This window comes from Ranitomeya variabilis, chromosome 3 (genome assembly GCF_051348905.1).
Source record: "Ranitomeya variabilis isolate aRanVar5 chromosome 3, aRanVar5.hap1, whole genome shotgun sequence".
Classification (NCBI taxonomy): domain Eukaryota; kingdom Metazoa; phylum Chordata; class Amphibia; order Anura; family Dendrobatidae; genus Ranitomeya; species Ranitomeya variabilis.
In genome coordinates this window covers 337,216,843-337,232,505 of record NC_135234.1, presented here as the reverse complement: position 1 = coordinate 337,232,505, position 15,663 = coordinate 337,216,843, and the positions used below count along the sequence as shown (strand labels likewise).

General features: G+C 44.8%; 1 protein-coding gene across 2 annotated transcripts in view; it reads left to right on the top strand.

The window, feature by feature from the left end:
* The window catches only part of CLSPN (claspin), a 127,976-nt gene that overhangs the window by 74,330 nt on the left and 37,983 nt on the right, over positions 1–15,663 (top strand). For both annotated transcript variants that reach the window (XM_077295813.1, XM_077295812.1), the window contains exon 15: positions 13,003–13,235. In XM_077295813.1, the coding sequence (XP_077151928.1) occupies positions 13,003–13,235 (233 nt within the window). The remainder of the gene's footprint in view (positions 1–13,002; positions 13,236–15,663) is intronic.

The following is a 15,663-nucleotide window of genomic DNA, read 5'->3' as shown; positions in this document are numbered from 1 at the left end:
AAGGCTGTGGCCCTTCAACAGGGAGCTCGCGCACTTGATCACTCATCCCCTCATTCCATTTGATTTGCTAGGAGGGTTTTGAGGAAGAATGGTGACTGCAATGGAAGCAGTTTCCTTCGCTCCGCTTGATTTCTGCAGGTCAAACAGGCTTTCAGAGGGTAGTCTCTGAGCTCTTCTCCCATCCAGGGGAGATCCTTTCTACCGGTTCAATGGTTATTAGGGACTACCAATGCCAGTCTTTTTCTCCTGATCATTGTTCTGGGGATCCGAACGGTACGGCTAGTCCTTCAGCAGGTCCACTGCCTTCTGGCGAGTCACCACATCCGAATTCAATCGGATACGGTCACAGCTGTGCCATATGTCAATCATCTAGCAGGTACCACGGTCATGCGCCATGGCTGAGGTACCTCACATTCTCTGATGGGCCGAGATCTAGCATTCGGTGATCTCTGCAGTATACATCCCAGGAGGGGGGATGACCACAGAAGACGTGCTCATGCCCAAAAGCTTCATCATGGAAGTGGGGCAACAGGAGCAGCAGCAGCCGCATCAGGAGCTATCGCCAGATGCCTTGCTCCAGCATACCAGGAGCAGCCGCTCAAATGGTAGGAGCAGGAGTCGTCCTGTCCAGCAAGACTCGTCTGCGTCCAGAAGGGACGCTGCACGTGCATCTGTCCAGCCTCCGAAACCGGTACCGTTGACTGTCAGCGGTGGTGAGTGATCTACGTGAATGTCACCCTTATGGTAACAGGGTCCATTTTTTCTGTTTGATCACTAGGGGTCGAGGAAATCTAGCGGCAAAACAAAGAACCGAGAATGTGCCCTTTGTAAAGTTCCGCTTGCAGTTCAGTGGCAGAAGGACCTCTCCGCTGACTTCATTAATAAAACTATACAGGATGAGACCCCTAATTTCGCCACTAGCCTTAAAGCCATAATCTAGGCAGAGATAAAAGACTCCTTAACCCCTTCCCGACCTTTGACGCCACGTAGGCGTCATGAAAACCCGTGCCAATCCGACCCATGACGCCTATGTGGCGTCATGGAATGATCGCGTCCCTGCTGATCGGGTGAAAGGATTAACTCCCATTTCACCCGACCTGCAGGGACAGGGGGAGTGGTACTTCAGCCCAGGGGGGGGGGTGGCTTCACCCCCCCCCGTGGCTACGATCGCTCTGACTGGCTGTTGAAAGTGAAACTGCCAATCAGAGCGATTTGTAATATTTCACCTAAAAAACTGGTGAAATATTACAATCCAGCCATGGCCGATGCTGCAATATCATCGGCCATGGCTGGAAACACTGATGTGACCCCCACCCCACGCCACCGATCGCCCCCCCAAGCCACCGATCTGTGGTCCGCTCCCCCAAGCCACCGATCTGTGGTCCGCTCCCCTCCGTATTGTGCTCCGCTCCCCTCCGTATTGTGCTCCGCTCACCCGTCCTCCTATCCGCTCCCCCCGTGCTCCTATGCCACCCCCCGTTCTCCGACGCCCCCCCAGGCCCCGATCTCCACCCCCTTATACTTACCGAGGCTCCTGGTGTCCATCCGTCTTCTCCATGGGCGCCGCCATCTTCCAAAATGGCGGGCGCATGCGCAGTGCGCCCGCCGGATCTGCCAGCCGGCAGATTCGTTCCAGATATAATTTGGTCACTGTGATAAAACCTATCACAGTGATCAAAATAAAAAAAAAAAGTAAATGACCCCCCCTCTATCACCCCCATAGGTAGGGACAATAATAAAAAAAAGAAAATATTTTTTTTTCTTTTTCCACTAGGGTTAGGGTTAGAACTAGGGGTAGGGTTAGGGTTGGGGCATGTGCACACAGTGCGGATTGGCCACGGATCCGCAGCGGATTGGCCGGATTGGCCGTGGATCCGCAGCGGATTGGCCGCTGCGAATTCGTAGCAGTTTTCCATCCGGTTTACAGTACCATGCACACCTATGGAAAACCAAATCCGCTGTGCCCATGGTGCGGAAAATTCCGTGCGGAAATGCTGCGTTGTATTTTCCGCAGTATGTCAATTCTTTGTGCGGATTCCGCAGCGTTTTACACCTGTTCCTCAATAGGAATCTGCAGGTGAAATCCGCTCAAAAAAACACTGGAAATCCGCTGTAAATCTGCAGGTAAAACGCAGTGCCTTTTACCTGCAGATTTTTCAAAAATCGTGCGGCAAAATCTCACACGAATCCGCAACGTGGGCACATAGCCTTAGGGTTAGGGTTGGAATTAGGGCTAGGGTGGGAAATAGGGTTAAGATTAGGCTTGTGGTTAGGGTTACGGATAGGGTTAGGAGTGTGTTGGGGTTACAGTTGTGGTTAGGGTTGGGATTAGGGTTAGGGTTGGGATTAGGGTTAGGGTTGGGATTAGGGTTACGGGTGTGTTGGGGTTAGGGTTGTGGTTAGGGGTGTGTTGGGGTTAGGGTTGTGATTAGGGTTATGGCTACAGTTGGGATTAGGGTTAGGGGTGTGTTGGGGTTAGTGTTGAAGTTAGAATTGAGGGGTTTCCACTGTTTGGGCACATCAGGGGTCTCCAAACGCAACATGGCACCACCATTGATTCCAGCCAATCTTGCGTTCAAAAAGTCAAATGGTGCTCCCTCCCTTCCAAGCCCCAACGTGCGCCCAAACAGTGGTTTACCCCCACATATGGGGTACCAGCGTACTCAGGACAAACTGGGCAACAACTATTGGGGTCCAATTTCCCCTGTTACCCTTGCAAAAATAAAAAATTACTTGCTAAAACATAATTTTTGGAGGAAAGAACAATTATTTTTTATTTTCACGGCTCTGCGTTATAAACTTCTGTGAAGCACTTGGGGGTTCAAAGTGCTCACCACACATCTAGATAAGTTCCTTGGGGGGGTCTAGTTTCCAAAATGGGGTCACTTGTGGGGTGTTTCTACTGTTTAGGCACATCAGGGGCTCTGCAAATGCAACGTGATGCCCGCAGACCATTCCATCAAAGTCTGCATTTCAAATGTCACTACTTCCCTTCTGAGCCCTGACGTGCTCCCAAACAGTGGTTTACCCCCACATATGGGGTACCAGCATACTCACAACAAACTGGGCAACAAATATTGGGGTCCAATTTCTCCTGTTATTCTTGTGAAAATAAAAAATTGCTTGCTAAAACATCTTTTTTGAGGAAAGAAAAATGATTTTTTATTTTCACGGCTCTGCGTTGTAAACTTCTGTGAAGCACTTGGGGGTTGAACGTGCTCACCACACATCTAGATAAGTTCCTTGGGGGGCTAGTTTCCAAAATGGGGTCACTTGTGGGGGGTTTCTTCTGTTTAGGCACATCAGGGGCTCTGCAAACGTAACATGATGCCTGCAGACCAATCCATCAAAGTCTGCATTCCAAAACGTCACTACTTCCCTTCCGAGCCCACAAATGGGGTATCAGCATACTCAGGAGAAACTGGTCAACAACTTTTGGGGTCAAATTTCTCCTGTTACCCTTGGGAAAATTAAAAAATTCTGGGCTAAAAAAATATTTTTGAGGAAAGGAAACACATTTATTATTTTCACGGCTCTGCGTTATAAACTTCTGTGAAGCACTTGGGGGTTCAAAGTGCTCACCACACATCTAGATAAGTTCCCTTGGGGGTCTAGTTTCCAAAATGGGGGTCACTTGTGGGGGAGCTCCAATGTTTAGGCACACAGGGGCTCTCCAAACGCGACATGGTGTCCGCTAATGATTGGAGCTAATTTTCCATTCAAAAAGCCAAATGGCGTGCCTTCCCTTCCGAGCCCTGCCGTGCGCCCAAACAGTGGTTTACCCCCACATAAGGGGTATCATCGTACTCAGGACAAACTGGACAACAACATTTGGGGTCCAATTTCTCCTATTACCCTTGGGAAAATAAAAAATTCCGGGCCAAAAATCATTTTTGAGGAAAGAAAAATTATTTTTTATTTTCACGGCTCTGCGTTGTAAACTTCTGTGAAGCACCTGGGGGTTTTAAGTGCTCACTATGCATCTAGATAAGTTCCCTTGGGGGTCTAGTTTCCAAAATGGGGTCACTTGTAGGGGAGCTCCAATGTTTAGGCACACAGGGGCTCTCCAAACGCGTCATGGTGTCCGCTAACGATTGGAGCTAATTTTCCATTCAAAAAGTCAAATGGCGCGCCTCCCCTTCCGAGCCTTGCCGTGCACCCAAACAGTGGTTTACCCCCACATATGAGGTATCGGCGTACTCAGGAGAAATTGCCCAACAAATTTTAGGATCCATTTTATCCTGTTGCCCATGTGAAAATGAAAAAATTGAGGCTAAAGGAAATTTTGTGTGAAAAAAAAGTACTTTTTCATTTTTATGGATCAATTTGTGAAGCAACTGAGGGTTTAAAGTGCTCACTATGCTTCTAGATAAGTTCCTTGGGGGGTCTAGTTTCCAAAATGGGGTCACTTGTGGGGGAGCTCCAATGTTTAGGCACACAGGGGCTCTCCAAACGTGACATGGTGTCCGCTAGCGATGGAGATAATTTTTCATTCAAAAAGTCAAATGGCGATCCTTCCCTTCCGAGCTTTACCATGTGCCCAAACAGTGGTTTACCCCCACATGTGAGGTATCGGTATACTCAGGAGAAATTGTCCAACAAATTTTAGGATCCATTTTATCCTGTTGCCCATGTGAAAATGAAAAAATTGAGGCTAAAATAATTTTTTGGGGAAAAAAAAGTACTTTCATTTTTACGGATCAATTTGTGAAGCACCTGGGGGTTTAAAGTGCTCACTATGCATCTAGATAAGTTCCTTGGGGGGTCTAGTTTCCAAAATGGGGTCACTTGTGGGGGAGCTCCAATGTTTAGGCACACGGGGGCTCTCCAAACGCGACATGGTGTCCGCTAAAGATTGGAGCCAATTTTTCATTCAAAAAGTCAAATGGCGCTCCTTCCCTTCCGAGCCCTGCCGTGCGCCCAAACAGTGGTTTACCTCCACATATGAGGTATCAGCGTACTCAGGACAAATTGGGCAACAACGTTCGTGGTCCAGTTTCTCCTTTTACCCTTGGGAAAATAAAAAAAATTGTTGCTAAAAGATCATTTTTGTGACTAAAAAGTTAAATGTTCATTTTTTACTTCCATGTTGCTTCTGCTGCTGTGAAACACCTGAAGGGTTAATAAACTTCTTGAATGTGGTTTTGAGCACCTTGAGGGGTGCAGTTTTTAGAATGGTGTCACTTTTGGGTATTTTCAGCCATATAGAACCCTCAAACTGACTTCAAATGTGAGGTGGTCCCTAAAAAAAATGGTTTTGTAAATTTTGTTGTAAAAATGAGAAATCACTGGTCAAATTTTAACCCTTATAACTTCCTAGCAAAAAAAAAAAATTTGTTTCCAAAATTGTGCTGATGTAAAGTAGACATGTGGGAAATGTTATTTATTAAATATTTTGTGTCACATAACTCTCTGGTTTAACAGAATAAAAATTCAAAATGTGAAAATTGCGAAATTTTCGCCAAATTTCCGTTTTTTTTCACAAATAAACTCAGAAATTATCGACCTAAATTTACCTCTAACATGAAGCCCAATATGTCACGAAAAAACAATCTCAGAATCGCTAGGATCCGTTGAAGCGTTCCTGAGTTACCTCATAAAGGGACACTGGTCAGAATTGCAAAAAACGGCCAGGTCATTAAGGCCAAAATAGGCTGGGTCATGAAGGGGTTAAAACTGGCCCTTAAAAAAACAGGGAGGAAAAGCCGCAAGGAGTCTTCGTATTTGGATGCCTCTCAGAATCAGTCATAAATCATCCCAGTCTCCCTCTACCTCCTCCGCTTCTATCCAGTCCTCAGATTCCTCCTCAGACAGTGATACAGGGGGTCGACCATGTTTTCCAACTGAGGATGTAGAAAAACTAGTCATAGCTGTCAGGTCTGCAATGGGTCTTAAAGAGGAAAAGGCACCTAGGTCTCTTGAGGATGCCATGTTTGGCGCGTTAGAAGAAAAAAGGAAACGTACGTTTTCGGTCAATGCAAAAATCAAAGCATTGATCGAAAAAGAATGGAAAAAACCCGAGAAAATGGGTACCTTGCCTTCTTCATCTTTTGAGGAAAAAGACTCCGAATCCTGGGAGAAAATTCGTAAAATTGACGTCCCTTCCGTCAGAAGATTCAGGTGTCATAAAAGACCTGCTTGACAAAAAAGCTGATAGTTTTTTTGAGACACATCTGGGAAGCTTCGGCTGGGGGCTTGAAACCAGCAATAGCTGGGACACGTACGGCTCGTGCTCTCATGGTCTGGCTACAGCAGATAGAAGATCAGCTAAAGGATAAAGTTCCTAGAAGTGATATCCTTGCGAATATATTTTTGGTGCAAGGAGCAGCAGCTTTTTTGGCAGATTCCTCTGCGGATTCTGCAAGATTAACAGCTAGAGCAGCGGGCTTGTCCAATGCGGCAAGGAGAGCCCTATGGCTTAAAGTTTGTCCTGGGGATTTGCCGTCTAAACATAAACTGTGCTCCATCCCATGCAACGGTTAATTCCTCTTTTTTGGGAAAAAAAGCTAGAAGAGATCTTGGAACATGCAGGAGATAAAAAGAAAGCCTTTCCAAGTTTCACTAGAGATCCCAAAAAACCTTTCTTTCGGAGGAGAAGATTTAACAGAGGTCCAAGAACAAAGATTGCTGGCTGACAGCACATCTGACAAAAAGAGCAGAAAAAGGCGGATGCCCGTCCTATATCCACTGGACCCAAGTGGAAGAGTACATACCATAGGTTGAAGTGAAGGACAGCATCCAGTCAAGGTGAAAAAATCTTCTTTATTGTGCCATAAATGCTTAACAGAGGTCGTCCCCCAGGAGATAGGAGAAATTGGAACTTTAAAGATAAAAGGGGATCGGGCTATATGTTCAATGGGCCCTCTACATCAGCAAAAAAATCCCCCCCCAATGACATTACATTAGAGGATGGACGAAGGCTCTCCCTCTTCTTTCCGGCCTGGATAAACATCTCCCCGAGCACCTGGGTTTTAACCCCTTCACGACATGCGCCGTACTATTACTGCGCATGTCGTGTCTCCCCTTTGATGCGGGCTCCGGCGGTGAGCCCACATCAAAGTCGCGACATGTCAGCTGTTTTGTACAGCTGACATGTGCGCGCAATAGCGCCGGATGAATTCGCGATTCACCCGCCGCTATTAACCCGTTATATGCCACTGTCAAACGCAGACAGCGGCATTTAACCGGCGCTTCCGGCCGGGCGGCCGGAATTGACCTCATCGCCGACCCCCGTCGTATGATCAGAGGGGTCAGCGATGCATCAGGATGGTAACCATAGAGGTCCTTGAGACCTCTATGGTTACTAATGCCGGCCTGCTGTGAGCGCCCCCCTGTGGTCGGCGCTCACAGCACACCTGCATTTCTGCTACATAGCAGCGAACATCAGATCGCTGCTATGTAGCAGAGCCGATCGTGTTGTGCCAGCTCCTAGCCAACTATGGAGGCTATTGAAGCATGGCAAAAGTAAAAAAAAAAAAAAGTTTTTAAAAATATGAAAAAAATAAAAAAAATATGAAAGTTTAAATCACCCCCCTTTCGCCCCATCCAAAATAAAATAAAAAAATAACAAATCTACGCATATTTGGTATCGCCGCGTTCAGAATCGCCCGATCTATCAATAAAAAAAAGCATTAACCTGTTCGCTAAACAGCGTAGCAAGAAAAAAATTTGAAACGCCAAAATTACGTTTTTTTTGTCGCCGCGACATTGCATTAAAATACAATAACGGGCGATCAAAAGAACGTATCTGCACAAAAGTGGTATCATTAAAAACTTCAGTTCGGCACGCAAAAAATAAGCCCTCAATCGACCCCAGATCACGAAAAATGGAGACGCTACGGGTATCAGAAAATGGCGCTTCTTTTTTTTTTAAGCAAAGTTTGGAATTTTTTTTCACCACTTAGATAAAAAATATCCTAGACATGTTTGGTGTCTATGAACTCATAATGACCTGGAGAATCATAATATCAGGTCAGTTTTAGCATTTAGTGAACTTAGCAAAAAAGCCAAACAAAAAACAAGTGTGGGATTGCACTTTTTTTGCAATTTCACCACACTTGGAATTTTTTTCCCATTTTCTAGTACAAGACATGTTAAAACCAATGATGACATTCAAAAGTACAACTCGTCCTGCAAAAAACAAGCCCTCACATGGCCATATTGACAGAAAAATAAAAAAGTTATGGCTCTGGGAAGGAGGGGAGCGAAAAACGAAAACACAAAAACAAAAAAGGGCCGCGGCATGAAGGGGTTAAACATTATCAAAGACGGCCTAAAAATAAAATTCATCCGTCCACCTAGACACAATTTTGTAATAACTCCCCGGAGGAAGTCCCAGCAGGAGCAATCTGCTCTGGAAACAGAAGTCCTCGGACTTGTTCACAAAAATGTCTTGCAGGAAGTCCCGGCTCGGGAGGAAGGAAGGGGGGTTTTACTCCCCCCTCTTTCTGATACAAAAACCAGATGACTCCTGAAGAACAATAGTCAATCTAAGAAAGCTCAATCAGTAGAGAACTACTCCTTCAAGATGGAGTCCATCAACACAACCACAAAACTTCTGTTCACTCACTGCTTCATGGCAATAATACACTTAAAAGATGCATATTATCATATCCCAATACATCAGGAATATCGGTAATACTTGAGTAGCTCTCTACATACAAAACCAAGTGAAGCATTACCAATATACAGCCATTCCATTCGGCCTGTCTACAGCTCCCAGGGTATTCACCAAGGTGATGGTAGAGGTGATGTCATACCTCCGATCCCGGGATGTAGTGATTGTCCCATACCTGGACGACTTCCTTGTGGTAGGGAGGACGGAGACCCATTGCTTTCATCAAGTTAGTTGTAACATCAACTCTAATAGAGCTGGGATGGATAATAAAAATTCCCAAATCAAAGTTAGTTCCAGTAAAAGTGCAGTCCTTCCTAGGATTAATACTGAACTCCAAGCGTCAGCTCTGCCTCCTTCCGGAGAACAAAGTAGCCAAAATAATCAACTTGACCAGTACAGCAATTCTTCAGCCAGCGATGACCCTAAGATAAGCAATGTCCCTACTAGGCTCATTAATGTCTTGCATTCCGGCTGTAGGATGGGCACAATTTCACCTGAGACAACTGCAGTGGGAAGTTCTGTCAGCTCCGAAACTGTTAAGAGGGCATTTGGAAGGAAATCTGAATTTCTCGGGGCGTAAGAGATTCCCTAATTTGGTGGACTGTGAGGGAACATCTCACAATGGGGGTCCAGTGGCAGAAACCGGTTGAAGACATCACGACCAACGCAAGCGGTATAGGTTGGGGGGGCTCATCTGAGGTCTCATTCAGTACAAGGAACCTGGTCCTTCAAAGAAAGGAATCATGGCTCAAACGAAAAAGAACTATGGGCAGTGGAAAAGGCCTTGAAACATTTTCTCCTTTTGCTCCAGGGCCGCCATACTCGAATCATGACTGACAATCGAGCAGTGGTGGCTTATATCAATCGCCAAGGGGGGACGAGGTCCCGGGGCCTCATGGAGGTGTCAAATCTACTTTTCCAGTTGGCAGAACAACACCTGTCATCCCTCACAGCACTACACATAAGGGGTGTAGAAAACACACAGGCAGACTTCCTGAGTCGCAGAGGTCTGAGACGGGGGGAATGGTCCTTGAACCCCGAGGTGTTCCAACAAATAATACAAGCCTGGGGTACACCAGAAATAGACTTATTTGCCATCTCACACAGCAAAAAAGTCAAAAAATGTTGCTCCCTAAACCCAAGAGAACATCCTTTTGCAGTAGATGCCTTTGGTAATACCATGGAGAACCTCTGGCCTACACATTCCTCCCGATAGTGATGATTCCAACAGTAGTCCGGAAGATCAGAAAAGACCGAGCAAAAATAACTCATAGCTCCATTCTGGCCAAGAAGGCCATGGTTCTCCCTTCTAAGGCAGATGTCATTCACAGACCCATGGATTCTGCCAGAAGTTCCGGACCTGTTAACCCAGGGACCAGTGACCCACTCTCAGGTGGGCTTTAATCTGGCAGCCTGGAATTTGAGAGGGCGTTACTGAGTCGCCAAGGATTCTCACCAGGGTTAGTCTCCACCCTTTTGAAAAGCAGAAAGCCTATAACATCTAGAATCTACGGTAGGATGTGGAAAGTTTCTTGACTTCCTGGGTGAACCGTTGGGGGATGTAGCTCTAGTGGGACCCATCCTAGAGTTCCTGCAGGCAGGGTTGCAACTCGGATTAGCAACTAGCACCCTTAAGGTTCAAGTTTCAGCCTTGGGGGCCCTATACAACTGCAACCTAGCATCAAACAGATGGGTTTCACGATTCATAAAATCCTGTGGCAGGTCTAGGCCAGTTATTATCCCAAAAATCCCTCCTTGGGATCTAAATTTAGTCTTAGAAACTTTAACAAAAGACCCTTTTGAGCCTTTGCAGGAGTTGTCACCTAAATTAGTCACCCTGAAAACAGTCCTACTGGTAGCCCTAACATCGGCCCGTAGGGTAGGTGATTTACAAGCTCTGTCGATATGCCCTCCTTATACTCAGGTTTTTGACGACAGGATAATTCTAAGACCAGACCCGGCGTATCTCCTCAAGGTGGTCCTAAAATTCCATAGGAGTCAGGAGATTACCATCGCTTTGTAATAATCCTAAAAATCCTGGGGAACAAAAGTTCCATATGTTAGATGTAAGAAGATCTATGTTACAATACATGACCATGACTAGTCAGTGGAGGAAAGACCAAACCCTATTTGTAGCCTTTCAGGGTAGTAAAAAAGGGTGTGGGGTAGCTAAAAGTACCATTGCTAGATGGATCAGGGAGGCCATTAGTCTATCCTATTCTGCGAGTGGCACTCCGGTTCCTGATGGCATCAAGGCTCACTCAACCAGAGCCGTGGCAACCTCCTGGGCAGAGAAAGCTGAGGTATCGATTGACCAAATTTGCAAGGCCGCTACCTGGTCCTCACCCTCAACTTTTTTCAAACACTACTGGCTGGATCTTTCTTCCTCTGCTGACCTAACCTTTGGTAGAAGGATACTGCAAGCAGTGGTCTCTCCCTAAGGTTTCGTTCTACAAAAGTCTCTCAGGTGTGCCGTCATGGGGGATGGGAAAAAACCAAGGTTACTACCGGTAGGCGGTTTTTCTGGAACCCATGACGGCACCTGTATATTCCCCCCCTTTATCACCTTTTGGGTGTGCACTATAGTTTTGGGTGTTTTTAGTTCATATGATGTGGTGATGGATTTGCCATGTATACTAACCAGGGGGGCCTCTCATGCTCTGAAAACCAACTGAAGCGACAGAGAGGTACTGCCCTTTTATTTTCAGTAGGGTTTCCTGTCCTGACTGGGCGGATCCCCTCTCTCAGGTGTGCCGTCATGGGTCCCGGAAAAAACGGCTACCGGTAAGTAACCTTGGTGTATTTCACAGACAGGCTGAAGAGCAGTACAATAGGGTGTGTCTGTAGACAACAGTGAATCATGGTGGAGATTCCTTGCAAGTTTGGTACTGCATTTCAGCAAGTTGAGTTGGTGGTTTGGTCAGGATAATGGGGGTTTCAATGCTGAGAAATATAGCAAGATACTTAACCATCATACAATATCATCAGGGAAGCATCTGACTGGCTCCAAACTTATTCTGCAGTAGGACAATTACCTCAATTATACCGCCATTCATTAAGAACGATCGTCTGCGTAAGAAGCACAAGTGATATACCCTCTACAAAAGCCTTGATTTCAACATCATCATGTCTGTCAGGGATAACCTGAGAAGACAGAATAATTTGCACCAGCCTACATTGGATTTTCTCTCTTGTTCATTCACTTTGCGTTTTGTTAGTTAATAAAAAATAAACTATTAACACTTAAAACTTTATAGCATTCTTACTTTGCATCACTTTTTTTTCCACACCTGCCTAAAACTTTTGCACAGAACTATAGGTGACAGCCTCCGACTTTTTTTCTGGGCTTCTTAACATACCAGTTGGTATACATTTGTATACCCTGACTGTGGTCTGAAAAAGTCTGTTGTTTTTCTATCTTAAAATTTTTATCCCATTCCCCTTCCAGACTTAAAACTTAATTGTACACTTTACGTTGAATCCTCTATATGGAACGGGCTCAAGAGCTGTTCTCATATGCCTATCATCTGCTTGCAACAGTGGGGACGGTAGTCCTTGGCCATAGACCAAAGTAGTTTTTTTTGTTGTTTTTTTTTAAAAAGGCAGCATTGCATATATATAGTAGTTAGTCTCTCTCCTGGAATGTAGCTCATAACATCCCAGTCAGCTCTTTCCCCATTGATTTTTGTACAGCAGTTAGCTCTCCTCGCTCTCATCTCATCTTCTGAAGAGGTGATGTTATAAATCGCCAGCCCCGCATATTTCACCGCACGTCTCCTAATTACGGCTCTGGGCTCCTATCTGAAGCTGTGTGCTTGTTCAAATCCCCTATTATCTCTGTAAATTCAGTGAGAACAGTGCACACTCAGAACAAACCACTGATAGCTGAATGTGTTTATGGCAGAACTTGTGCTCTACTACTTACCAGAGCTGTCACTCAAGGAGGAGAGACCACTGTGCTAAAAACCAGGAAGAAAGGAAACTAACGACACTACAGAGTTTTGTGCTGCTAAAGAGACACAATTTAAGAATATCCCTTTGAAAAAAAAATATAATTGGCATGACCATAATATTACTGAAATGGAGAGAATCATTTTGCCAATTAGTTTTTCCCCCCTGCGTAATAAACACCATAAAAACAAAACCTGGCATAATTGATTTTTTTTATCCTGTTTACTAGTATTTTTATAATGGTAAAATAAATAGTAACATTAATTACTATACTAAAACTACAAGCGAGCAAGTGTCGATATCAACTGAAAAATAAATTCACTCCTTGAAAAAGGATATTAAAAAAACCCCCAAAGCTCCAGAAACAAAAATGGCTTCTATAAGAATCATTTTACTGTGGTGGTGTATTTAATGTCTATTTTTGCTTTTTAAAGGTTTCTAAACGTAGGGCACAACAGGACTAAATACAGCTCTGCTAAGCAAAGGCTAGTATTGGATACAATGGATGAGAATGCTATGGATGCTAACATGGGAGAGTTGCTGGACCTGTGCTCCGGGAACTTCAGGGGCTCCCTCTCCGACTCCAGTCAGCGTGATGACGAAGTGTCCAAGAAAGATGCCATGGATGAGCTGCTGGGGTTATGCTCTGGAAAATTTGTGTCACAAGGTAAGGCAAGCTGCTACAAATATACGGCATCTATTGTATTAAATGCTTATGTTTAAATCTATCATTTAGGTTAGGTCTCGTATTTTGGTCGAATTGCTAGATTATTTTGTTTAGATTGTCACTTAAACATAAATGGTAAATATATTGCCCCACCATATCATATGTGGGGGATGAGAGCCCAGAAGAAGAGGGATGGGTTGCATGTTAACTTTCAAGAGGTTACCTTATCCCCTTAAGCCCCAAAGGGTGGTTTGCACGTTAATGACCAGGCCAATTTTTACAATTCTGACCACTGTTCCTTTATGAGGTTATAACTCTGGAACACGTCAACGGATCCTGATGATTCTGACATTGTTTTCTCGTGACATATTGTACTTCATGATAGTGGTAAAATTTCTTCCATATTACCTGCGTTTATTTGTGAAAAAAATTTCGCAATTTTCCAACTTTGAATTTTTATGCCCTTAAATCATAGAGATATGTCACACAAAATACTTAATAGGTAACATTTCCCAATTTGCCACATGTCTACTTTACATCAGCCCAATTTTGGAACCAAAATTTTTTTTTGTTAGGAGTTATAAGGGTTAAAAGTTGACCAGAAATTTCTCATTTTTACAACACCATTTTTTTTTTAAGGACCACATCACATTTGAAGTCATTTTGAGGGGTCTATATGATAGGAAATAAGTGTGACACCATTCTAAAAACTGCTCAAAGCCGCATTCAAGAAGTTTATTAACCCTTCAGGCGATTCACAGGAATTTTGGGAATGTTTAAAAAAACCAAAATGAACATTTAACACTTTTTTTCACCAAAAATTTACTTCAGCTCCAATTTGTTTTATTTTACCAAGGCTAACAGGAGAAAATGGACCCCAAAAGTTGTCGTACAATTTGTCCTGAGTACACTGATACCCCATATGTGGGGGTAAACCACTATTTGGGCGCATGGCAGAGCTCGGAAGGGAAGGAGCGTCATTTGACTCTTCAATGCAAAATTGACTGGAATTGAGATGGGACGCCATGTTGCGTTTGGAGAGCCACTGATGTGCCTAAACATTGAAACCCCACAAGTGACACCATTTTGGAAAGTAGACCCCCTAAGGAAATTATCTAGATGTGTGGTGAGCACGTTGACCCACCAAGTGCTTCACAAAAGTTTATAATGCAGAGCCGTAAAAATAAAAAAATCATTTTTTTTCCACAAAAATTAATTTTTAGCCCCCAGCTTTGTATTTTCCAAAGGGTAACAGGAGGAATTGTACCCAAAAAGTTGTTGTCCAATTTGTCCTGAGTACGCTGATACCCCATATGTTGGGGTAAACCCCTGTTTGGGCACACGCGGAATTGGCTTGAATTGATATCAGACGCCATGTCATGTTTGGAGAGCCCTGATGTGCTTAAACAGTGGAAACCCCCAATTCTAACTGAAACCCTAACCCCAACCACACCCCTGACCCTAACCGCACCCTTAACCCCAGCACACCCCTAATCCCAACCCTAACCACACCCCTACCTCCAACACACCTTTAACCCTAATCCCAACCATAACCCTGACACACCCCTAACCCTAATCCCAACTGTAAATGTAATCCAAACCCTAACTTTAGCCCCAACCCTAACTTTAGCCCCAACCCTAACTTTAGCCCCAACCCTAACTTTAGCCCCAACCCTAACTTTAGCCCCAACCCTAACTTTAGCCCCAACCCTAACTTTAGCCCCAACCCTAACTTTAGCCCCAACCCTAACTTTAGCCAGGCATCACACTATAGGGTCAGATCGCTGAACCGACACTTTGCAGAGCACTGTGTCAGATCAGCGATCTGACAAGCAGCACTGCAGGCTTACCAGAGCCTGCTCTGAGCAGCCATTTTGGATCCGGGGCCTGCAGGGAGGAGACGCTCGGTACAAGGTGAGCACATCGTCTTGTACCGAGGGTCTCAGGAAAGCACGCAGGGAACCCCCTCCCTGCGCGATGCTTCCCTATGCCCCCGGCATGTTTGAAAGCAGTGTTTCGGGGGTTAATTATTATTATTATTATTATTTATTATTATTATAGCGCCATTTATTCCATGGCGCTTTACATGTGAGGAGGGGTATGCATAATAAAAACAAGTACAATAATCTTGAACACCACAAGTCACAGCTGGTACAGAATGAGAGAGGACCCTGCCCGCGAGGGCTCACAATCTACAAGGGATGGGTGAGGAAAGAGCTGGTCGTGCAGTGGTTTGGTTGATTGGTGGTTACTGCCGGTTGTAGGCTTGCCAGAAGAGGGAGGTCTTCTGGTTCTTTTTGAAGGTTTCGATGGTAGGTAAACGTCTGATATGTTGTGGTTGAGCGTTACAGAGTAGGGGTGATGCACGAGAGAAATCGTGTATGCGATTGTGGGAAGAGGAGATAAGAGGGGGAGTAGAGAAGGAGAT